At 37.4% G+C, this 27,445-nt stretch overlaps 1 protein-coding gene across 1 annotated transcript in view; it reads right to left on the bottom strand.

Annotated features, from left to right (window-relative positions):
• MALRD1 (MAM and LDL receptor class A domain containing 1) overlaps nt 1-27,445 on the bottom strand; it is a 772,911-nt gene that overhangs the window by 720,626 nt on the left and 24,840 nt on the right. The window contains 3 exon segments of the mRNA XM_045462674.1: nt 6,367-6,463; nt 16,502-16,663; nt 16,752-16,846. Coding sequence (XP_045318630.1) covers nt 6,367-6,463; nt 16,502-16,663; nt 16,752-16,846 — 354 coding nt within the window.

Raw genomic sequence — 27,445 nt, 5'->3', positions numbered from 1 at the left:
CAAGGGGGGCTTTGAGAAGCTCTGACATATCCCAGGATATATAGGAAGCAGAGAGGAAGTGCAAGTTTATGCACATGCCCAGGAAAGACCCTTGAAGACTCTATTCTCCCATGTGTGGGTGACCTTGAGACTGCACAAGCAGGAAGTGAATGTTGAGGCAGTGTGGAAAAAACAAACTATCTGATCTGCGTTAATGGTATGCTCCCGTGCCACACTGAGCTCTTCAGCACTGCTACAATTTAGTTCATTACTAAGACAATAAGTGATTATTACATTTGAGCAGTTATTAATTTCTCCTCCCACTGATTCTAACATTCTTACTTTAAAATATAGCTTTCAGGGGTGCCTGGGTGGCGCAGTCGGTTAAGCGTCCGACTTCAGCCAGGTCACGATCTCGCGGTCCGTGAGTTCGAGCCCCGCGTCGGGCTCTGGGCTGATGGCTCAGAGCCTGGAGCCTGTTTCCGATTCTGTGTCTCCCTCTCTCTCTGCCCCTCCCCCATTCATGCTCTGTCTCTCTCTGTCCCAAAAATAAAAATAAACGTTGAAAAAAAAATTTTAAATATAGCTTTCATTATTACTTAGGAATGTAAAGGCCAACACATCAGAAGATAACTACCATTGAGAAGATAGTTTGTTTTCCTCACAGACTCCAAGAAGATGGGGTACACCATGCAATGAGTTAGGGGTGGGAGGAAGTACATGGGAAAACACCAGGGTTAGTCAGGAGGCAGAGGGAGAGAGGGGAAATATGGGCAAGAGCATTTCTTGTGGATTATTGGGAAGGAACTGGTAAGGTAGGGTATGTAGGCTTAGAATTGTCTGGTGGGAATAATTTCAGCATGCTCTAGGGCAGAAGGGACTGTCCTTTATTGTCTGGTACCTTGCTATTATGGGATGAATCATCTCCCCATGACCCACCAATTCATATGTTGAAGTCCAACCCCCCACTACCTCATTATGTGACCATATTTAGAGACAGGGTCTGTAAGGGGGTAACTAAAATAAAATGAGGTATGTGGGTGGGCCTTAATTGAATATGACTGCCCTTATAAGAAGAAGAGTTTAAGAGACAGATACAGAGGGAATACCATGTGACAACAGGGACTAGGTTGCTATCCACAAGCTAAGGAGGCAAGACTCAAAAGAAAGCAAACTTGTTGAAATCTTGATTTTGGACTTCTAGCCTCCAGAATCACGAGAATATAAATTCTGTTGCTTAAACCACCCAGTTGGAGTTATTTTGTTATGGTAGCCCAAGGATACTAATACAGCAACCCTGGGGTGATTATGGCAGGTGCAAAGTGCCCAGAGTGTGAGAGCCTGAAAAGGTGGTTGGGGATAGGGACCCTGGATGGGTTGGTTTGCATTTGTAGGGTGAGCTGTTTTTTGTAGCTCTAGGAATTGGCTAACCCTGGAAGAGACAGTCTTTCCAGGGTCAGCAAGGCCCTCAGATATCAAAGCATCAGAATATGGAAAATAAAAGGCATGGTTCATCGAATTCTCTCTAGTTTAAAAAAAAATCAGAACAAAATCTTGAAAGCACAATAGTTTGAAGACATAAAAAAAAATAAAGAAGTCTTGTCAGTATACCTTACCATCTTAAACAAAAACCTTTTTATAAACCAAAATGATCTATCAAAAGATAACTATATTAGAGCATTCATTTCCAACTATTACTCCTTCCTAAGTACTATTTTTCTGCTACAAAATGACAAAAACGTCTATTTTGCACTAAAATATAGAAAATGCTTGGTCCAGATTAAATCTCAGATAAAATCACATTAAGTAGCTTGGGGACATACCTTCATTTTTGATGTTAAAACAGAAACTCAAAAATCACATATATTCTTAGCATAAATATAAGTTCTGCTAAAAAAAATAGTCCCATGATATTCTATTTAAATCTGTGTTCTGTGAAATGGAGCATATATAGCTCAGAGAAAAGAAGAATTTATTTGAATTCCTGAATAGTTGGGTTCTTAGAGGACTGTAAAGGAGGAAGTTGGACTGGTGTGCGAGAGCAGGGTCACGGTGAGCTTAGAAATTCGAATTTTTGAGAATCCGTTAGAAATCTGAATTCTATCCTGGAGGCAATGAGAGTGACTGACAGATTTTAACAAAGTAGAGACTGGTCATATTTACATGTTAGAAAGTATAATCTGGTGGACAGTGGATAGTACTGGATGGTAGAGTTGAATAGATCGAAACCAGAAGTTTTTAAAGTTCAGCAGGAAAAAAATATGCCCTTAAATGAAATCGTGGTTGGATACATAATAATAATAAATAGGACAGATAATTTGAAAAATATAAGGACACGCCCTCAATACTATTTTTTGACCAAATTAATACAGGGGAAAGAAGAGAGGAGAATGATTTAAGAATGACCGACCCCTAGACTACTAAGTGAGACCAGATGTCAATAATCTAAAAAGGGAAATATAGGCAAGGCAAGATATTTTGGAAGAAAACTGAAATTTACTTCTAAATAAGCTGATGTTGAGTTTCTCTGGAAAATATGTTTGCTCACTCAATTCATAAACCTGTTCTCCTTGCCTGCCTCTATTACAGAGGCTAAATCCAAATACTCAATTTTATTAGTCTCCCTAGCAACCAAGGTTACCACGTGACAATCACCTAGCCAATGGCATGGCCAAACACATTGCCCTTTCCCATTTCTGCCTTCCTCCTACCTTGGATGTGAGGTGTATAGAATCTCAACAGTCACTTTAAGAACATAAGGTGACAAGCATGAAGCAAATACCAAGGAAATCCCTTAGTCCTTGACTTTAATAGTATTAGAGTTGAAAATCTATGCCATAACTGTCCATCTCCTCTGTTTTCTTAAGTCACCTAGGAAAACTTGTCTCTTTTCTGGCATCCAAATGCATTCCTAACTCCACCCTCCACTTGATTAAGATTTCTGACGGTGATGTCTGGAAGACGTTGAGTGGACTTCTGCCCCCATGTCTCAGATGCACCCTGATCGTCACCATCAGGACTGCATGAGACTGAAACCACTGATTCTAGTCAGCTGGAACTCTGTCTCAGGGCAGTCACTGTGAGTGTAGCAACCCAGGGACCAGGCTGTGTGGCATACAAATGCTAGTTTGGTTCTTAAACCCAAGGTCAGCTGGCTTCACCGAAAGTGTCTTGAGTGCCTTATTTAAAATGTAGGCCTTGTCCTCAGTGATTCCCATCTAGCAGGTTTGGAGTAAAGCCCAGAATCAATCACTCCTCTTTGTGATTCTGGTGACTGACTAGGGTTAGTCTATCATGATAGCATCTGAACTTGACTGGAGAGCATCATTTGCAAATTTAATGTTATATAATTTTACCGTATCTCACATTCCTACCATGTACAAAATGCAACTCCATCCATGTGCTAATCCTATTCCATGACACTTTATTCTTTTTCTCCGTTATTAATCCTCATGCTGCTGTGTTTTCCTCCCAAAAGTTTAAATGTGCCGTCAACCCTCATTCCATTTGAAGAACAAAAAATAAAACTCCTTGCACCCTCACCTTCAAAGAACATACTGTGTGATCCTACCTAAATAAATAGGTAGGATCCTACCTAAATGAATACTGGCTTTATTTCTTTTTAATTTTTTTAATGTTTATTTTTTGAGAGAGAGAGAGAGAGAGAAAGACACAGTGTGACAGGGGAGGGGCAAAGAGAGAGGGGTCCACAAAATCCAAAGCAGGCTCCAGGCTCTGAGCTGTCAGCCCAGAGCCCCATGCAGGTGCCCCATGCAGGTGGGGCTCGAACCCACGAGCAGTGAGATCAATATATTGGCTTTTTCTAACAACAGACTAATTCCTTTGCAACTGTCCCAAGGGATGGCATCCTTTCCCAATGCCCCATAAAACACAAGGCCTACAATTAAAGTTGCCACTCTTCTAAATCCCCAGCGTCGATTCATTTGTTCTTCCATGTGTAGAAATATCTTGGCTCCTAACACACAACTTACTTCCCTAGATCTAGGTTCATGAATCCATATTCATGGAAGACTTCAGTTTGGGATGTCAAAATCTTCTCTAACCCCACACCTAGTAATGTTGTATAAATTTAATAGCCATGTGAAAAGGTTAGCCGATAACTTAGCTTTAAAATTCATGGGGCGCCTGGGTGGCGCAGTCGGTTAAGCGTCCGACTTCAGCCAGGTCACGATCTCACGGTCCGTGAGTTCGAGCCCCGCGTCAGGCTCTGGGCTGATGGCTCAGAGCCTGGAGCCTGTTTCCGATTCTGTGTCTCCCTCTCTCTCTGCCCCTCCCCTGTTCATGCTCTGTCTCTCTCTGTCCCAAAAATAAATAAACGTTGAAAAAAATTTAAAAAATAAAATAAAATAAAATTCATGCCTCATCTTCAGTAAACTTTATTTCCCCAACACCTCAAAAACAATACGGTTATAATATTATCTGGAACTATTGTCTTAGAAATTGCAGACACCAATATTTTTCTACTTGACCACAACCTTTCATTGAATGTCCAGCTGGCTGATGCTCTCACTCCTGTGACCACTGCTTTTTCACTTCTATAGTGATTTTATAGAGCTCTTTTAAGTGCTTACTAAAAACCTGGCATTTGTCTTCTGAATATTTATCATGGCCCATCTACATTGGCCTTTGTCCCAGTATATGGATCACAGGTAATTAAGGAAATGGCTTTGGTTCCCAGGTCCAGAGATGCAGAGAAAGGTCATATCTGAAATGATAGCAGAGTCCTATTACAGGCGATGTCAAGTCCCAGGCACAACCCCAGCATGCTCCTGTGTACGTCTGTAATGCAAACAAAGCTTCATAGCAGCGGCCAGTTCCTAATTTTCCTTGCAATGAGGCAAGTCCAGCCAACAGCTGACCTCATTCCTTATTTTCTTTCGGGTTGATTAAGCTAGCCTGAGCAATAAATAGGACTAGTTGGGGATCATTTAGTTTGGCAGACCTCAGTTTCTGCAGAAACTATAAAATGGGATATATAAAGATACTGCTAAAATGATCACAGTTAGGGACTAGCTGCCTCAATAAAAATCAAGCATAAACTGGCTGTTCTCTGGACCCGGGAATACCATGCAGGGTACCAGAAGAGAGAGCATTAAGGGAGACTGAGTGGTACAGTAGTCAATAGTTGAGTCTGTGCTGCTATAGTCAACAGTGTATTCTACACTGATACATTGCTACCCTTCTGTTAAAGCCAATAAACGTTATCTTCTGTTGGCGAAAAGACATTAAGGTTCATACTTCAATTATTTACTTCTAGGAACAGGTGGAGGTTACCATCCGCTCCTTTCAAGTTCTGCAATTCAATGTATCTATATTTCAATTTATCATATAGTGATTTCTTACCTAATGTAGACTGAGAACTGATAATATAAAGATGAAAAAATATTTTTATGTGTTCCAGTGTGGAAGGGGCTGTCATTGGCTCCTATAAAACCCTACTGTGGTCCAAGTGGCAAGAGACACATTCTTATAAACACTCTTATCAGACCAGCAGAACTGCTGTTCAAAATCCAAGCATAATACAGACAGCCTTTATCAAGATTCCTTGGTCTCCTTTTGGGTAGACCAACTCATCTTTGCTGTTCTTGAAATATAATTTACCACAACTACCATACTTTGTACAAAATTAGAATTTAGAAACCTCTCTACAAAAATAGCTATCTTTATTATGCTATATCATACTACAGTATAATAACATTTTAAAAGGAAAAAAGATCTATCAACTACCTATGATCATATACATATGATTCTTGTTTGAATATTAGACTAAATTAATTTTATCCTGACCAATGGATAATTTTAACATTAAACTGTTCTATTGAGACCAATGTGCATGGTGAATTGAATATTATTCAGTTAATATAATCAAATGACCAATAATGGATAATTTTTTTAGACCTGATATATGTGGCTTATTGATCGAGTTGTTTGTCTCAAAAGAAAATAGATTATAGCTAATATCTCTCTCCATTTGTGTCTTTCAGTGGAAAAGTCAAGTCCATTCCCCAAGAAGACAATTTCAACCCTATGGAGGCCAGCTTTCACATAGTCTCCTAGAAGGCGGGAAGCTCTCCTGGTGATTTAACTGGCCGGTTTAATTTTGTAACATTGCTACAAAGTTTCAAATCTGACACTAAATTACCCCTTTAGCTCTCTATAGCATCAGAATCTGTGGTAAAATAGACTATTTTCACTTCTAGCATAAACCTAGACATTGTTATACAATGTAAAATAGCCCACTTTAAAACATCGGGCCAAAAAAAAAAAAAGCAAAGAAAGAAAGAGCAGATGAAAGTCATTACACAATGTTTAAATTGCACTGAATTTATATACACAATAAGGATCAAAATGAGAAAAAGTTCTTACCATTTGCAGGCAAACAGCCTGAACTGAAAGATATATCATCAATAGCTATGACTTCATCTTGTTCAGGAGTTGAAATTATTTGACCTTGAAAAACAACCTGCACAAGAAAAACAAGATGAAAGCACAAAGCAAGGAACATCACTGTCTCGAAGTCTTACAGCACAGAGCCTACCAATAAAAAACTTATCACTTCCTAGAAGCATTTTGGTGACCATTCCAATTCCAAGTGGAAAGAGATCTAAGCATCCACTCTTAAGGACAAGAAAATATAGTCATCCATGCATCTCAAATAGTATACACCAGCTCTTTAGTATTAACCAGATCTTGGACCCAGCTGCCTCTTGATCTCTGGTTTTTTGCCATTTTGCAACTGTGTCCCATTTCCCCTTCTGGTTCTCTAGATTTTGCTTACAGACTTGGATGTCCTTGTGCTATATCCTCCTGTGCATTTTCTGCTATTATATAAACAAAACTTGGGACAGTGACTGGAGATGGTTGTTCAGCGACTTCTTATTAAAATGAGTGAACGTGATATTGGGACATGAAGGCAACCCAAGTATGCACCAAGAGGAAATACTCTGGTATAATAAATCTGAGAACCTTAGAAAGAAACTACTCTCCAATTTCCTAGTTACTTAAATCCGTTGAAAATTGGTGTGTGGGTGGAGAGTTTTATCCCAACCTCACTAATGAATACCAATGTTTGAGTCTTAATCCATGGATGCATTAAACTTGTGGGCATTGTTTAGCCTTGTTTATGACATAAACATCTTATTATTTCAAAATGTCAGCACTGTTTTTTAACTTAACCATTAGTCTGCATACAGTGAATACAACTGACCCTAGTAGATCATTTTGCTGTGGTGCATTCTCTTTTCTTTCCTGTACAACATGATGTACTGATATATTTCCTTTCAAACCAGATGTACTAGACTACTAAAAATATGATGTGAAACACCCACAACCTATCGAATAATGTGTCAATATGTAGCCCTAAGAAAGTCAACTTTTCTTCACATAAAACAGAATGACCACGTGACTACTTGTAAAGCAGGACCATGTTGGAAAAGACCTATCAAAGATTGCTGCGTAGGCAAAATCATCCACTTGGTATCTAAAAAGGTGAGCGCTGGTTATACCTTTGAAATAGAACATTTTGAGCAAAAATAAATAGAATGGGAAAAGTACTTGGCAAACAGTAGTAACCAACTCCAAATGTTTTTTTTCACTCCAGATTTGTGTGATCTCTGGTAGAGACTAGATCTTTTGGGGAATACATATATGCAAGTAGGTTAAGTGTGACTAACCTTATACCACATCTAGAAGACAAGAGTTACAAAGAGTTTAGTCTCAAGGTTTATTTGTAGCAACCAGCAGATCGTTTGCAAAATCCCTTCATAGTACATTAGTATCAGAATCATGAGTACAATGGGAGAGTTTTGCAAGCATACTAATTGATACTTTCTCAGTATGTATTTTTTCTCACTACTTCCAGAATTCTCTGGAAACCCAACTCCTAGGTTTGTAGTTTTAGTCATTCTTTGACAGTTTCTAAAAATTTAGTTTGTAGATTCCATTTGGAAAGAAAATTAGTGGATTTTCTTTTCCAACTTAATGCTTGAACATTATTTCTGATGTTAATATAGTTTTGGTTACTAGATTTTGGCTACTATTTGTTTTTAATGTTTATTTATTTATTTTGAGAGAGACAAGGTTGGGGGGGGGGGTAGGGGCAGAGAGAGATGGAGAGAGAGAATTCCAAGCAGGCTCTAGCTTTCAGCACAGAGACCAATGCGGGGCTTGAACCCATGAACCATGAGATAATGACCTGAGCCAAAACCAAGAACCAGATGCTTCACTGACTGAGCCACCCAGGTGTCCCTGGGCTACTCTTCATCATGGAATAATCTTATTTTGGTATTGGTGTAAGATTCAATGAATGACTTTAGTTATGTGAATCTAAGAGTTATACTTCAACCATTTTGCATCCCTTTTGTGACCTAATTTATAAACATTTAAAATCATGTTGCAATTTTGCTTTGCTGTTTCATAAAAAGCTGTTTCAGAGGGTAAGAAAGGAAAAAAAAAAAAAGACTGCTATATAGGAATGGTTTTATGTGAGGGCAGTAGAGCATAGTGATTAAAGTATGTATTTGGAACTAGACTAATTGGGTTCAGATCCCAACTATACCACTTAATAACAACAGGACCTTGGAGAAGTTATTAACATCTCTGTACCCCAGTTTTCTTCTTTGTAAAAATGTACTGATAAAAAATAGTAATTTTTTACCTATATGAAAAGATTTTCAAGGACAAATGAATTATTACATGTATATCAGCATTTGGTATATAGCTCACATTAAATAAACTGTTATTGTAACACAGTTATTAAAGTATTTAAGTATTAAAGTATTTAAGTAATAAAGTATTTATAAAATATTTATAAAGTATTAAGTATTACATGAATGTTTACAGATTTCCCATTGGATACATTCCTTTGTTCTTGCCAAACTAAGAACACACCCGTAGTAGCCATATTTAAAGAGAGAAGCAAACATTAAGTGTTAACTCATCACCAGTCTCTTCCTTCTTTCTCCACACTCTCCCCACAAACCCATCAATCTTCAGGGTTTCAACTGTCACCCAGGCTGATAAAACACAAATTTATATCCCAAAAGTCAACCTCCCCCCTGAGCTCTCTGCGCATATCTCCGCAGACTTCTGGACATTCTTACCAGATGACACAAAGTCACTTCTAAATCATAATGTTTTTCCCCTCAAACTGGACGTGTCCCTGACTCCTTTTCTCTGACAATGGCACCAGAAGACTGCCACTTTTCAATGCTCAGAACTCCAAAGCGACTTGCAGAACCACTTTCTCTTCCAGACACATCTCCAGTCCATCAACACCTGTTAAGCTTTAAGCCCTCTCTCCGATCCATTCCTACTTCTACTCCTGTATCTTCACACCTGATCTAATGAAAAGGCTTTTAAATTACCTTCTCGCCTTCAATTCTCTCCATCAGTTTGCAATTATGTATAATTGTTTGGTTCAATTAAATTATATGTTAATTCTGTCTAACTGAAGTAAAGTTAGAGGGAAAATTGGCTGCCATTTGAGCCCACTGGTCCAGCAAGAGGAAATGTTTTTCTTAGGGAGAACATTATTTCTCCAAATGTAGGAAACTCACCATTGGGTCTGTGTAGCTATAAAACATAAGACCTATCGGGCATAACTTGATACTCTAGTTACATATATTTAAACAGAAAGACATTCCAGAGATTTTGGCTGGGATCCTGAAAAGAAGGATGGGTTGAACTAGCTCAAGAAAGTGGAACCTCGAGATCATGTTTTTTAAAAAGCCAGATCTGTGGTTGGAAGCCATATTTGCGTATGATAGTTGTATTGCTAAGAAAAGTGATGCCTACCGTTCCTTGTTTTCCTCAAAACTTTGGCAAATACGTTTTTCCAAACATCTACCTCATTTTAACTGTTTTAGGGGAAATCAAGAAAGAGTAGCAAACTAGCAGATAATGAAGTTAGAAGTTGGGCAACATCACAGAAGTCAAGTATGGCCTGCACTGATCCAATAGTAAATAAGACACAAATTGCTTTCACGCCAAACATTTTAAGAGAAGATGGCCTCTGAGGGAGGCAAGGGGTCAGCGCTCAGGCCACTTGATTTAAATTCCCGATGAAACTTTGACAGTAGCAAAATAACAGACATAAACTGACTTGAATGACACTCGTAACTACATGAACAGAAACTCTTGTAGCTGTATTTATTGTATTAGACTTTTCTTAATTAGTAGTGTACATTCAATACAATTATCAAACGTGTGAAACAGAAAAAGATGAAAGTAATTTTTCACCATCATATGTTCATATAGTAAATGTTTTTTCTTTTTCTTTTTTTTTTTTTTTTTTTTTGAGAGAGAGAGAGCACGCACAAGTGAGCAAGGGGCAGAGAGAGAGAGAGAGAGAAAGAGAGAATCCCATGAGGTGCAGAGACAGAGGGAGAGAGAGTGCAGAGCCCAGAGTGGGGCTCAAGCTCACCCAATGTAGGGCTCGAACTCACAAACCGTGAGATCATGACCTGAGCCAAAGTTGGATGCTTAACCGACTGAGCCACCTAAGTGCCCCAATATTCTTAAATTACGAGGTAAAATGCCTCAGTTATGCTTTAGAAAAGTTTTAGAGTAGAAATTTTTAACGATTTGTATCTATTTTTATGAATAACTTCTCTTTTGTCTGTGTTAATAAAATGTACTATTTCTGAATAGGACACTGCTAACACCCTTTGGCGTGTCTAAATGGAATATCAAAGAACTGACAAGCAGATAATTGCATATGAAAAATGTTGCAGCATTTTTTAAAATTCAGGCAGTAACTTCTCATTTACTTTAAGAATCCAAACATTCAACTTGAAAGCCACGGTCAGGGATGCACTTAGTCGTACAGTATTCCTTCCTTCCTACCCATAAAACTAATACTTAAGCTCTTTTCAAGAACAAAGAAAAGGAGCAGGAGAGAAGGTGTCACTTGCATCTGAGCCCACATTTCTGCTACAGGTTGAGCGTGGTTTATTCTTTGCTTCTGCAAATATTTTAGGACAATAGCAATATTAACTGCTTAAGTCTACAATTTTGAGTAATACAATTGCAGTCAATCAGCAGAATAATGTTTATTAATGTTTCATCCAACACAACAGACAAAGGAATGCTTAATGAATCACTGGCAACGTATTTGACCAAATCTAGAAGTTGGACTTTTTTCTTTTATAAAGCCTTATAATGCTTTAATATGATAAAAAAAAAATGTATCATGACTCAGTGAGTAAATGATTGAGATGTGAAATCACACTATACTGGGTTCTAATCTGGATGTGATTTAATAGGCTATTGCAGTCTCTAAAGCTCATAATCCTCATGTAAACAGTGGGGTATATTATAATTTGGATTCAGAGGACTGCCATGAAGGATCAATAAAATAATATACACAAAGGACTACGTAGTGCTTTACACATAGTAAGTGCTCAGTAAATACTAGATGTCATTATTCCTTAAGCACCTTCTGAAATTTTCTTCGATGCTGCTATCTTTGTTGACTAAATGCATAAACACCATTCTTTGTTTATGTAGCAGTATTCCCTCAGAAATGAACGTGCTTCAATTTTATTAAGGGATGAACTTAGTACTTTACAGATAAAGGTGATAAAGCCCTCACATGGCAGCTAGATCCAGAGGCTTTTTCAAAGGAGGGTTTTTTTTTTTTTTAATGTTATTTATCTTGAGAGAGAGAGAGAGAGGGAGCATGAGCAGAAGAGGGACAAAAGAGAGACACAGAATCTAAAGTAGGCTCCAGGCTCTGAGCTGTCAGCACAGAGCCTGACATGGGGCCCAAACCCACGAACTGAGAGATCATGACCTGAGCAGAAGTCGGACGCTTAACCGACTGAGCCACCCAGGCGCTCCCAGAGTTTTTTTTCAGAAACCCCTGCTAAGTGAGGGTCCAGCTGAAACTAAAGTCTCTTACATGGACATTTCTAAAGGAAAAGCACAAATGGCTTTAAAACTGTCAGAGGCAGCACGGAGGAGAAATTGCAGAAAACAGAAGAATTCTCAGAGGCTTGTAAACTGACAAGGCAGCAGATATTGTCCGGCGATGCTGATTACAAAATGCCCTCAAATAAGCCTCTTGCTAAAGCTGTTCAGGACCAAGCTTTGAGAGGGTGTCGGGCAGCATGAGACACACAGCACATCTCGGTGGCTCAGCTAAAAAAAAAGCATGTGAACCTCTGCTTCCCTGCTGACAGGAGAGAACTAAAACATACCTGCCATCTTAAGGACTGGTGTAGCCCAAGGATCCCCAGAGAGTCATACGGCTTCCCAAGTTTTACAAAGCCTCTAAGGTAGAGGCACTGTTTTCATATCAGCAATAAAGTATTTTGGCAAACAAGTTAATATATTGCACATGCATCTGCTTTCGTTGGAGCCACTGCTGTATTTTAAAGCACTCAAGTGAATAACCACACTGCCTCAGCTCCAGCTGAATGGCCCTGGAGGTGATATATTTGGGAGTTTTAAGTTTTATATCTAGTGGCTACACATATTTAATCATCAACCCCTGCAATGTGCCATTTGGGAATGGATAGCTGTGAAAAACGAGGAAGTTGTCTTAAAAGGTTTAACGCTCAAGACTCAGCAGGTTCCAACTCTAGACAACATCCAAATAAATCTCTGTTGGGCTACTCACTAGTAAAGACCCTGACCTTCAGTTAGAGACAGAGATAAGAAGGCACAAAGCTTGGCGAAGATAGGTTAAGACTCTTTTACCATCCACTCTGTTTCAAAGTTGGAAAATATGTGTAAATGCTGACAAGGTTCATACACAGACAAAATTCTATTTCTGCCATTCAGGTGTATATGGGCACACAGGCAGAAGGGACTTCAGCAAGTCCATCCTTTAGCATCTAGTCAGTGTGACTCAATCCCCTCAAAAGCACCCTGGCTCTACTCTGTTGCTTTGTTGTTGTTGTTGTTGTTGTTGTTGTTGTTGCTGTTGTTGAGAGAAGACAGAGAGCCATAGGGGAGTAGGAAGAGAAGTGTTAAGAAATAAACTAGAAACTTCTCTAGCGGTTAATGACACCTGAACATCCACGACAAATTAGATGCATTATTGGTACTCAAGGCTCTCATTCTGCACACACACCCTCAAAGCCAGGAACACATAGTTTCTCTTCCACATGCCTAACAAAAATCTTCTCCTTGCAGGGGCGCCTGGGTGGCGCAGTCGGTTGAGCGTCCAACTTCAGCCAGGTCACGATCTCGCGGTCCGTGGGTTCGAGCCCCGCGTCGGGCTCTGGGCTGATGGCTCAGAGCCTGGAGCCTGTTTCTGATTCTGTGTCTCCCTCTCTCTCTGCCCCTCCCCCGTTCATGCTCTGTCTCTCTCTGTCCCAAAAATAAATAAACGTTGAAAAAAAAAATTAAAAAAAAAAAAATCTTCTCCTTGCAAACCATTTATCAGATAAGGGGTTAATACCCCAAATACATAAGAAACTCATACAACTTGAGGGGCGCCTGGGTGGCGCAGTCGATTAAGCGTCCGACTTCAGCCAGGTCACGATCTCGCAGTCTGTGAGTTCGAGCCCGGCGTCGGGCTCTGGGCTGATGGCTCAGAGCCTGGAGCCTGTTTCTGATTCTGTGTCTCCCTCTCTCTGCCCCTCCCCCGTTCATGCTCTGTCTCTCTCTGTCCCAAAAATAAATAAACGTTGAAAAAAAAAAAATTAAAAAAAAAAAAAAAAAAAAGAAACTCATACAACTTGATAGAAAGAAAGAAAGAAAGAAAGAAAGAAAAGATCCCTCCCCCCCCCCCAACACACACAAATAAAATGGTTAGAGAACATCACTGGAAAGATATAGACATCATTCCAAAGAACACATACAAATGTCCCAACAGGTACATTGAAAGATATTCAACATCACTTATCATCAGGGAAATGCAAATCAAAACCACAATGAGATATACTTCACACCTCTTAGAATGGCTGGTATCAAAAAGACAAGAGATAATGTGTTCACAGGGGTGTAAAGAAACAGGAACCCTAGTTCACTGTTGGTAGGAATGTAAACTTGTGCAACCATTATGAAAAACAGTATGGAAGTTCTTCAAAAAATTAAAAATAGAACCACCATGTGATCCAGCAGTCCCTTCTAGGTATATAATCAATGGAAATGAAATCACTATCTCAAAGACATATCTACACTCTCATATTTATTGAAACATTATTCACAGTAGCCAAGACATGGAAACAACCCAAGTATCCATCAGCAGATGAATGGATAAAGAAAATTTAGTGTATACATACAAAGGAATAATTTAGCCAAGAAAAGAAGGAAATCCTGTCATTTATGACAATATGGCTAGATTTTGATGGTATTATGCTAAGTGAAATAAGTCAGAGAAAGACAAACACTCTATGATTCACTTATATATGGAATCTATAAAAGCCAAATTCATAGGAACAGAGAGCAACTTTTTTGAGAGAGAGAGAGAGAGAAGCAGAGGGAGAAAGAGAGAATCTTAAGCAGGCTCCACGCCCAGTACCAAGCCCACCATGGGGCTTGATCTCATGACCCTGAGATCATGACCTGAGCTGAAATCAAGACTCAGATGCTTAACTGACTGAGCCACCCAGGTGCCCCCCAAAAGAGTTGTTTTTAGTTGCAAGGGTCTGCATGGTGTGGGAAATGGGGAAATGCTGGCCAAAGGGTACAAACTTCCAACTATAAAATGAGTAAGTTCTCGGTATCTTATAAGCAGCATGGTGACTATAGCTAATAATACTTAAGAGAATAGAAAGTTGTTAAGAGAATAGATCTTAAATGTTCTTACTGCATGAAAAAAATTGTCATTATGTGATGTTAATGGATATGTTAATTAACTTTACTGTGGTAATCATGCCACCCTGTAGGTTTATCAAATTATCACATTATACACCTTAAACTTACACATATATCAATTATATCTCAATAAAGCTGGGAGAAAAGTCTTTTCTTTACATGTACTAAGAACATTCCCTGAATCCCACCTAGTGCATCCTGAGTGTCCCAAGTGAGTCTTTGTTAAATTAATGAATTGGTCATTCACAGGAAGACTTAACTGCCTAATGGCTTAAGATACCCTGCCCAACGCACACCAATATACCTGACTTCCACAGAGTGCAAAGTTCTAATGACAGAATTGTGTTTCCAACCATACTGTTCCTCTGAAGGCTTATCATCTGCGTGTCATTTAACCATCCACTAAGTGATTTTCTTTGATCCTCTTTGGATCCCCATTTAGTTTACAAGAGCCTGAAATTTCAAACTCCCGTGAATTTATGACAGATCAATTAAGAAAATGTACCATTCTCATATCTAACAATACAATTTTGTAATAGAAATCCTGCTCATTCTCCCATCCTTCCTCTTAGCCACTCAAAATAACTGAAGTTAAAATTCAATCCAATTCAATCCCTATTCTTAAGCAAGTGCTAAATCCGTCACATATCAGATGATTTTCTACTCTGTATCAAAACTATAAAATTGATTACTATACTATTCAAATAATAGATTATAAAGGAAACCTGCTTTAGCCGAGTTGGCTAAATTGGCCTGCAAACCAGGTTTAAAAAGCAAATTCATTCAGAATAAAATGCTTTAAGATCCTGTGTTTAATGGGAAATTTTTCTTGGCTTTCCCAAATGTAAAAATATGCAATGCTTTACCAAGAACTCTGGTAATAATCATTAGATTATAATTTCCACCATACATAAGTTTTATTAGGCTGCATAAATAAGTTTGTCTTTTATGGGCTTGCTTCGGCTTTCACTCTCAAAATTATTTTGGAAAATAAAGGCTGTATTGAATAATTTGAGACTAACCATGAAATGAATATGACAATTATTCTACTTCAACAGCATTTGGAATTAGTATTTAAATCAAATAGTCTATTTCATCATTACACAATATAACCCCCTTCTCTCAAAAGCATGAAAGAAGTCGAGAAGACAAGTAATTCTTAAGAATAAAATGAAAAGAAAGAGAAGGTTGGAATAGTAAGAGAAATATCATTAAAAATCTATATTTTACTGAAATATTAATATGTTAGTATGTATCAACTCTAGTTCTTATGCACGTATTTAAAATCTTCCTTTAAATTTTTGTAATGTTTATTTATTTTTTTGAGAGAGAGAGAGAGAGACAGAGACAGAGTGCAAGCCGGGGAGGGGCAGAGAGAGAGGGATACACAGAATCCGAAGTAGGCTCCAGGCTCTGAGCTGTCAGCACAGAGCCCGAGGCGGGGCTTGAACCCATGAACTGTGAGATCATGACCTGAGCCGAAGTCGGACACTTAACCAACTGAGTCATCCAGGTGTCCCTAAAACCTACCTTTAAAAGTGTTTTTTAGGGTGACTGGCCATCACAATATCCTAAGACTGTTTGGTTTTGGCGCTTTAAAAGTCCTGGCAAATCCCTCAGTCCTTGGCCAACTGGGGCAGGGGTCATCCTACTTTTAATTCACCTACCGATAAATATCTGTATTTTATCATTTTTCCTTCAATGATAAGGTTAGCAAATATACCACACATACCTGAAATTTCTGGTTGCTCTGGATGCTCATGACATTTCTCTCCCACTGATTCTGGAGCCCAGCTGTGTTTTGCCATAAATGCCGAACGGGCCCACCACATGTAGTTTGAAGGCCAGCTCTTAATTTGCCACCCACTTGACTGGAGAAGTAATAAAATGTAATCTGTGAAAAATAAGGAATGTCCAAATGATTATACAACAGAAGTTCCCAACTGTGAAAAGTATTGAAAATTCTGCGTGTTTTCAAATACCTGACAGGCATGTTGGATATTCGTGGGAAGAAACACTCTGCTTCTTAAGTTTGAGGAAGTAGATTCCACCTTGGAGACCAGTGACAGGAAGTGGGCTGTTAGCAACAATAGTCAGCGTGTTACAGTCAGAGCAATCCTTGGTAAGCTTATTTAGCACACCATGCAAAGATTCAGGCCCATATCCACATTAGGTCAATATATTTCTGTTTAAAGAATGAAACCTGTAACCACATCATCTGCTTTTGCAAATGATCTGACTGATAGTTTTACTTCATTAGGTAACCCAGCAAAATAGCTCATTGTGATTATACTCCCTATAACATTATTACCGGCTGCAGTCCACAACCCAATTTATCTCCTGTAACATAGAAAGTTAGAGCCTTGCAAAGATGGTATCCAGGGAGAACATGATACCCACCAAAGTAAGCAATTCAATGAAAGATGCAAAGGGGTTCACTGTTTGCTGTGATTTTCTCTAGAAAGAATTGGATCAAAGAGTCGTAGCTTTCCCCGGGATCATAGAGAACAATGCAGAGCCCTGACGTTCTCCCGCATAGTGCGGTAGGGACTATGCCAGCCGACGGTTACTGTTTAGAAGCCTATAAAATAAATGTAGAACATTCCCTGGGCTTTCATAAATTTCCACAGTGCCTGACAAGGTTATAGTGCGTAATTGGGGAACCGCTGTGTTCTACTACTCTATTTGGCGTTTTGCTATTTGTCAAAAGGAATGACAAAATGATATTCATGATTATGACAACCTATCTACTGAGTTATTCATGGTAGTTTAAAGCTGGATTGGAAATCAAATTTAATTATCACATCGTTGCGAGAATCGATAGCAAAATTAAGAAACCTAAAAAACCTCTTCTTCTCTACACCTATTCCAAAACTGTACCCTAATTAAGTAGAAAATAATGACATTAGAGATTGTTATAAATATGGCCAGAGGCATAACTGAAGTCCCTACAATAACGGAAAACCATTCTGAGGATGTATTCCCTGGAATAATGACATAAACATAATTTAGACGAGCTGCTGGTATCACAGCGATACAAGTGGACAATTACTAGTTGGCTCTTGCTTCATTTTCAGAAGGTAAAGCAAATGTCAAGCAAGTAAATAATCAACTAAGCATATGAGATATTATATTTATTTTATATTATTATTTACATACAAGTGTTATGTAAATAATATTAGCAATACAAATGGTAATAGTATTCAACAGGCCCTAAGTTATTATTTATAAGTATTCACCTATTAAAACCATCGATGAGATATACAGAAAACTTTCATTTATCAAGGAAATTACTTGGGTAATTTTCATTTATTATTACTCCAGATAAATTTTCATTTTTCAAGGAAATTACTCAATTACTTGAGTTTGGGCTTAAAAATAAGATTTGACTCTATTAAACAATAGGGTAGCATTTACAATAAAATAATAAATTATTTCAATACTTAAGTAGCATGTTTTATAAATATAAAGTACATCATTTGGTACATAACACTGTGAATTATTCTGTATTTTGTCAAAAAACCTAAACACTCATCTTCAGGTTATCATAAAAAGAAAACTTTGAAATTCAGAAAACAGCTTGAGATCTTTTGACATTTATCGAGTAATAAACTTTCTTTTCATGGGTGAAAACAAAAACAGCATTCAAAATGCACCCAATACCAATACCTATTTTCCACCTTCAATTCCAATTTAGTAGCAATAGGAAGCATTTTTTGAAATGCACACTCAATTTTCCCTTGCTCCCTATGGTGAGTATAGAATTTCTTTAATTCATAGATGAAGATGTTCCTCAGGGACAAATACCATCTTATAGAAAACTCCCTCTTGTTTTCCATAGGACCTTAGTCATCATGTCTACGGGTATAAAAGAAAGAAGCACATTTTTGGCAGCATAAGTTTTTCCCACATGTCCCATCCTTCATCTTATACCCCCTCCTACTGCTGCGTCCGACCACTGAGAAGAGACTTAAGAAGCTGATAACCAAAAATGTATCCAATGTTTTCTGTACACACCCCTCTCCTCCCTTATAGTAGCCCTATGAGCAATCACATCACACACATATACAAATATAATTGTCACCGTTGTAAATTGTGTATTAATCTCCACCATATTCATTTCAGTTTGTTGATATCATTCATAAATTCCCATTTTATACCTGCATCCATAAAAGCCACTGCATAGCATATCTTTAAAATGTATTTCAAAGAATCTCATGGCAAACTGCTAATTATTCAAGTGACAAAATAACAATAGTGTCATTTTATTGATAATGTTAAATGTTTATATTAAAGGGCTTTCAAAAAAAATTTTTTTTCTCAGTTGCTGGGTAAGTGTTGGAATAAAATCCTAACATAACCCAAGATTGATGACCAAAAAAAAAAAAAAAAAAAAGAAGGAAGTATATAAAATATGAAAGCAACAAAAACCATGAATCAAGTCTGCAGGGCTAAATCCAATAACTTCTGCAGTGCATTTCACCAGCCTTGATCTTCAGGAAAAGATAACGTAGAATTTTCAGTGTCACTGTCTTCAACTATTATTGACAGCAGCCTTGCATTTCTTCCTTTTCCCAAGTTCTAAGTGATTAATAGGAATGCGTGGGAGCAGAAGGAACATAAATCCTACTGGCATGTTACAGAGTAACCAACTGGCTCAAAGGAACTTAAAAAAATTGAGTATTCTGACAGTGAGATAACATCAGTTCTCAAGAACATTTCCCCAAAAATCAGTCTGCAGGAATGGATCATCATGACAAGGTCCAAGGCCCGAAGCAAAGGTTAAAGCACCAAAACTTTTGGAAAGGCAAAAGTGTCCTCTTCTATGACAGAAATGTGGCTAAGTTCAGATAACAGAGAAGAAATAATAGTCTTCGATATAAACTGCTTCAAGTTGTTAAGTTCTATGTGTTAAATTCTCTTTCCATTGAATCATAAGTTTGTCTCATACCTGCTTGTTAAACTAACAAGCTCATCACAACCACATAATATTTGCTAAAACTGTATCTCCTAAAGGATGTCCTCAAATACTAATCTCTTAAAATGGCTGGCAACGTATAACTGAATGCAGCCATATCAATTTAAGCCTGCCTCAGTGATCAGGAGCTAGAGGAATCACTTTAGTGGATCATAAAACTTGATTATACACATGAGGGTGATGTTAACCAAAATGCCAATGAAAATACCCCTCAGAATTTACTCCTCTGTAAAGACAATGGGAAAAAAAACTCCCCCCCCCCAAAAAAAAAAAACAATGGTCATAGCAAGGCTTAGCAAACTGGAGAGCTTTTATGGAAGAAATAGTGGAATCTCAGTAAAAACAGTGAGTTTTATGGGTTTTTTTTAACTCGTCTTATTCCCGTTGTCCACTTCCAGCTCCAGAACAACTTTGAGAAGTAGCAGCCCAGCATGGCATCCACAACAATAAGCAGAATAGAGTTAGAGCTCTGTCAAACCTTCATTACCAAATAATTGTCATCATTTGACATGTGTGGTATTTCCTGAAAGACCCCACTTACAAGGCTGTCTGAAATTCACCCTATTAATACCCGGTCCACCGAAAAAATTCTTCTTTGCAGCAAGCATTCGAGCCAGTTGGTCACTCTGTGACATGCAGTAGATTTATGTTCCTTCTGCTCCCATGCATTCCTATTAATCACTTACAATGTGGGAAATGGAGGAAACCCAAGGTAAGTAGTTTAACTGTACATTTGCCTGAGGCTGTGGATAATAATAGTCGGGGCTTAAGTAGGCTAACCAAAAAGCTTAAAGCAAACTCTGAGGAATGAGATGTCACATAGGAGCTTTGAAATGCTCCTACTTTTCCTGCAAATCTAGATAGACATGTTCATGCACAGGGCTGTACACATGCTCTGGAAAGACCTGAGAAGGCCTTCTGCCCTCATCTCTGGCTGACTTTGAGGCTCTATGAAAGCAGAAAGTTAAAACTAAGACAGAGTTGTGAACTTCCTGGTTTTACTGAAGGTGCATCCCAACACGCATACAAAGTCCCTCAACAAACACTGGGGGATTTATTGATTCCAGGGATTTAAGGAACTCTCTTTTATTTTTTTTAAAGTTATTTATTTATTTTTGAGAGAAAGAGAGAGTGAGAAAGAGTACAGGGGAGGTGAAGAGAGGGGGAGAGAACCAATCCCAATTAGGGCTGGATCTCACAAACTGTGAGATCATGACCTAAGCCAAAATCAAGAGTCAGATGCTTAACCGACTGAACCACCAGGTGCCCTGGAACTCTCTTTTCAATCATTAACTGGCCACTAATCTGACCATGCAGAGAATTTAGTGGCTACACATGAAAAAAAAAAAAAAAAAAAAAAAGACTACAGAATTGGTCTAGAAAAGTCACTAAACTAAAAAACAACAAATAAAACAAACAACTATAACAACAAAAAGTGAAAGGGAGGAAGCAAGACTCTCAGATTTGTCATGTTATACTGTTTTAAATGTCCATGTTGCAAAAGAAATTGTGAGAAATGTAAAGAAACAAGAAAATATGACCCATGCAGAAGAAAAACAAATCAATAGAAAGTGTCTCTGAGGAAGCCAAGGCATTGGACCTACTGGATAAAGACTTTAAATCAGCTATTTTAAATCTTTCAAAGAGCCAATGGAAACCATATCTAAAGTACTAAAACAACCCGTATGAATGATGTCTCACGAAATAGAGAATATCAATAAAATAGATGATTGAGAACATCAAGAAATATAAACCATAAAAATCAAAAACTAATCATTATAATTGGTTGTTATAATTGATAAAAATAAAAATTAGAATTCACTGTTGATGGGCACACAATATATAAAGATGTACTTGAGGCAGTAAAGGTATGGAAAATGGAGATAGATAAGACAAATTTCCTTAATATACTACTGCAATTAAATTGGTATGAATCCAATCTAGTTTGTTGTAATCCCTAGGCAGCCACTAATAAAATAATTCAAAAAATACATAGTGAAAAATTAAATTAAGATGATATACTACAAAATATCTATGTAACAGAAAATAGTAATGGAGGAAAAAAGTAACAAGAAAAACAGGAGAAGACAGACAGACAACAAATAGCAACTGGCAGCTGTGAAGTCCATCTTATAAGTAATTATGTTATATGTAAATTGGTTAAAGTCCCCAGTCAAAGCTCCAAGGTTGGCACATTGTATAAAAGTATGATCCAATAATATAATTATCCAAAGAGGGTGAAAATAAAGGGATATGAAAACCATAATATACAAATAATAACTAAAGAAGATCTGGAAATTCAGGAAAAAAATGAACATGCACAAAAAGATTTTCTATTAGAGACAAACAAGTACAATTTATAATGATAAAAGAATCAACCCATCAAGAAAATATAATAATTACCAACATATGTTCCTCAAAATAGAGCCTAAAGTATATGAAGCAAAAGTCAATAAAAACAAAGCAGAAATAGACAATCCAACAATAAAAGTTGGAGACTCCAGTACCTTACATTTAAGATTGGATAAAATACTTAGAATATCAGTAAGGAAATAAAAAACTTGAGCAACATGATACTCCTCTTAGACCTAACAGACATATATAGAACACTCCATCCAACGACAGCAAAATACATATGCTTCTATGGTGCACACAGAATATTCTCCAGGAATAACCACATTTTAGCCATAAAACAAGTCTCAATATATTTAAGAAGATATGAATTAAACAAGTAATGTTCTATAGCCACAATGGAGTCATTTGAGTCAAGAGCAGAAAGAAATGTGGGAAAATCCCAAATATGTGGAAATCAAACAACATACTCCTAGGAACTAATGGGTCAAAGGAGAAACCAGAAGAGAATTAGAAAATACTTGAGATAGGGGCACATGGGTGGCTCAGTAGGTTAAGCGTATGACTTCAGCCAGGGTCATGGTCTCCCAGCTCCTGGGTTTTCTCTGAGCTGAGCCTGGAGCCTGCTCTGACTCTGTGTCTCCCTCTCTCTCTCTGTCCCTATCCTGCTCGTGCTCTGTGTCTCTCTGTCAAAAATAAATGAACATTAAAAAAATATTAAAGGGGAGCCTCGGTGGCTCAGTTGGTTAAGGGTCCAACTTGGGCTCAGGTCATGATCTCACAGTTCATGAGTTTGAGCTCCCTGTTGAGCTCTGTGCTGACAGCTCAGAGTCTGGAGCCTGCTTCAGATCCTGTGTCTCCTTCTCTCTCTCTGCCCCTCTCCTGCTCACACTCTGTCCCTTTCTCTCAAAAATAAATGAACATTAAAAAAAATATATTAAAACAAGAAAATACTTGAGATAAATAAAATTGAAAATACATTGTATCAAAATGTATGGGACACAGTTAAATCGGTGCTTAGAAATAAATTTGGAGCTCTAAATTATTAAACTTAAAAAAAGAAAGTTTTAAACACAGTCTAACCTTCCATCTTATAAAGCTAGTAAAAGAAGAGCAGACCAAACCCAAAGCCAGCAAAGGAAGAAAATAATAAACATTAGAACAGAGATAAATGAAATAAAAAATAGACAACAGAAACCAATTAAACCAAAAGTTGGTTCTTGGAAAGATCAACAAAATTAACAAACCTTTTACTAGACTGACTAATAGGGGGACAAAAGGACTCAATTTGCTAACTGAAGAGTCAAACAAGGGTCAGAACTACCAACTTTATAGAAATAAACTGTAGGGTAATATCATCAACATATGCAAGCCAATGAATTAGATAACGTAAATGATATGGACAAATTCTTAGAAAGACACAAACACTGACTCAGGACCAAAACGAACTCAAGAAGAAATATAAAATCTGAATGAATTATAACAAGTAAAGAGAACGAATCAGCAATCAAAAAACTTCCCACAAAGAAATTCTCACTCACGGCAGGATTCACCAGAATCCTATAAATCACTTAAACAAGAATTAAAACCAATACTTCACAAACTCTTGCACAAATTGGAAGAGGAGAGAAGACTTGTCGACTCTGTGAGGCCATTATTACCTTGGTATCAAAACCAGCCCAACCTATGACAAGAAAACTATAGATTGATAACTCTAATTAATATAAATGTAAAAATACTAAACAAAATACAAGAAAGCCTCATCTTGCAAGATATGAAAAGGATTATTCACCATGACCAGGTAGAATTTATCTCAGGAATTTAGTTAGCTCAACATATGAAAACCCATCACTATTAAACACCACATTGATCAAGGAAAGGCCAAAACCACATGATCGTCTCAACAGATGCAGAAACACATGTGACAAACTCTCATGATAAACACACTCGATACATGAGTCACAGAAGGGAACATCCTTACCTAACAAATTACATCCACAAAAAACCCTCACCCAACATCATACCTGATCATAAAAGATTGAAAAATTTCCCCCCTAATAGGAGTAGGATAAGAATATCTGTTACTACTTCTGTTCAACATTGCACTGGAGTTTCTAGCCAGGCAATTAGATAAGGAAATGAAATAAAAGGAATCTAGAATGGAAACAGAAAGTAAAACTATCTCTATTTGCAAATGACATGATCTTACACATAGAATTTCCTAAGGAACCACGTGATTACACTGGGCTCACTTGAACAGTCCAGATTAAATTTATTTTAAGGTCAGCTGATTAGCAACCATAGTACATCTATAAAGTCTTTTCACAAAAGTACCTAGATTAGTTTTGACTGAAAAACCAAGGGTTGGGAATCTTGGGAGGTACATCTTTAGAATTCTGCCTACCACAATTAGGTAGGCATTATTTGGTTCTCCTATTCCACTTGCTACATTTTAGGGTGGCTGACCAGTCTATGAAGCCTAAACTAGCTGAGTTCTTGTAAATTCTTCCTTGACTAATTCAGTTGTAGGACACATTGAATCAATGTATCTACTCATCAGTGTTGCCAGAGTTCATTTGCAAAGAAATGAAATCCGCTGGGTCCTTTCCAACTGCTTTAATTGGTGAAATTCCCTGCCCACTTTCATTTGGGAACATAGCCGGCTACTGGCCATTTGGCTGTGGTTCAAAAGATATATTCTTTGAAATGTGTATTATATTTATTTTAATACACTACTATTTGATTTTATGAATTTCTGTTGAGTATATATTTTTTCACTTATGGCTAAATTAATTTGAAGAATATATACCCACATAAATTTAACAAATAAACAAGCCATCTGCCTGTAAAGATAAGATTCCTGCCAAAAGAAAAACAAATGATACATAGGAATAAAATTCCGTATTTTTACAGAGAAATTATGGAATGTGTTATTTTTAGCTCCAATCAGTGGAATAATATTGCTTACTTTAAAAAATTTGACAGCTTGACTACTTATTGTTAAATGGGAAAATTTCATTGATGTCCTATCAGTTAATTCAAATAATCATCTAAGTTGTCAACTATGATTACCTGACTGGTGTATTACTCTGAATTTGAAATAAAAGAATTGGGAAAATAAACAGATATTATATTATCTAATAAAAAAATAGACATCAATTTTGTTCAGGAATTCTGAAAACTTCACGTAGCTCACTAATTTAAAATGCACATGCATGCAGGCGCACATCCAGGACCTTGATATTATTAGCTTGACAATCAAAGAATTTGTGGAAGAAATAAAGCTCTCTGCAAAATACTACCGGAGGCAGAATGAATCATTAAGTACCAAATATGTATGCCCTTGAAATTCTTTGTGCAACTTCTCAGACACTGCCACACATCCACCAATGTCTTTCATTTCTGCTGCCTGGTTGGCCAGCAGCAGAAAGAGGACCGTCAACTGTGAAGGAGTTGGTAGAGGAGGGAAAACAGGGAAGGCAATGGTACTGATGCACGAAATCAGTAACCTTTGGGTGACATAATTCTTGACGTTCCCAAATATACTTTGGGCCTAATCTTCATTTCCAAAGACAGTATCCTCTAGCCAGAACAGACTGTATATCACTGCCTGAGCACACCGATACACCGAGCATCTCTCCATGGTCCTTATGTGGTTCTTTCAGTAGCGAATATCATGTCTTTCACTTCCCTATTCACTGGAACACCACTCATCTCTCAAGTCCCTTCTCAAGCCCTGTCTTAAAGTGATGACATCAGGGGGTGCCTGGGTAGCTCAGTTGGTTGGGTGTCCGACTCTTGATTTCAGCTCAAGTCATGATATTGGGGCTCATGGGTTTGAGCCCTACATCGGGCTCTGTGCTGATGGTGTGAAGCCTGCCTGGGATTCTCTCTGTCTCTCTCTGTGTGTCTCCCTCTATCTCTCTGCCCCTCCCCCACTTGTGCATGTGCCTTCTCTCTCAAAATAAATATAAACTTAAAAAAAAGTGATGACATCAGTTCCCATTTGGAGTGGCTTTCTTTCCAGGGTCAGAATTTGCCTACATCCACAGAATAATATGCTCCGACTAACATCACAGCATTTTTCAAATTTCCCCTGTATTATAATTAATTGTTTTATTCTCAAGAATGCTTTCCAAAGAGATCATATCATATGCAACATATATTTCAATAGTCTTTATAGTATTCACAGCATTTGTCATGATGGCTTACACACTCTAGGGTTAAAAAAAGCTTTTGAACTGAAATTCACAATTGTCACCACGTTATATAAATACATGTACATAAACATACATTTTCCATGTTTAATTATTTTTTTACTTTTAAAATGGTGTAACTACAATATTGAAAATGGAGCAAATAAAAGAATATACTGAATTCCACCCATAATACAAATCTTGTTTTTATCTTTATTGTAGGGAACAGGCTTAACTACTAAAATAAAATCTCCTCCTTAATTGTAAATTCAGGTGAATTTTTAAGTAATAGCATAATGAAACTGATTCTTACACAGAATCAGAGTATACATCAAGGTATACCTCACCTATGTTTGCTACACAAGTGAACACTAACCACTAAAATTAAGATTGTAACTTATTTGTTAGTTCTTGGAGGAGGAATTTTATTTTATACTCATATATCCCCAGGAGTGCATATTGTCAGATGCAAAAATGCTCAACTAATGTTTACTGACAGCAAACTATGACTCATATATAAATCCCACTTGCTACCAGATTTTGTATAGCCTGAGAGCTAAGGGTTTTTACGTGGGTTAAATGATTGAAAAAGTTTAAAAGAATAATATTTTCTGACATGTGAAAATTATATGAATGATCAACTTCAGGGTCCATCAATAAAGTTTTATTATAACACAGCCATGCTTAATCTCTATGTATTACCAATGGCTACTTTCACAGTGTAATAACAGAATTGAGTAGTTGGAACATAAACTGTATGATCTAAAAAGCCAAAACTATTTACTATCTGGTCCTTGAAGGAAAAAATATGCAGATTCCTAGAACAGAAAAGGTATAAGGTCTATGTCTCCATCACTAGATTGCGAGTTCACTGGGACAAGAACTGTGTTCTATACTCTTATACCTGCAGATCCTATAATATATGCAGAGCAATGTAGATGCTCAGTAAAAAGTGTTGGAAATAATAAATATATAAAAGAACAAGTGAACATTCACTTTTCACTGATTTCAGAGATGAAGAGTATAAAGACTGAGAAAACTTGATCTAGGAAGTGAATAGGAGGTTCTTTCCAGTTTTTGTCTCCTGCTATTTATTAGTAAAATAATACAACTCACTGTCTAAATAATGCAGCTCGCTAAGTAAGTATTC

The sequence above is a fragment of the Leopardus geoffroyi genome, chromosome B4 (assembly GCF_018350155.1).
Source record: "Leopardus geoffroyi isolate Oge1 chromosome B4, O.geoffroyi_Oge1_pat1.0, whole genome shotgun sequence".
In the NCBI taxonomy this organism is placed as follows: Eukaryota; Metazoa; Chordata; class Mammalia; order Carnivora; family Felidae; genus Leopardus; species Leopardus geoffroyi.
The sequence above is the reverse complement of the archived record's forward strand: the minus strand, read 5'-3'. Positions and strand labels throughout refer to the sequence as shown.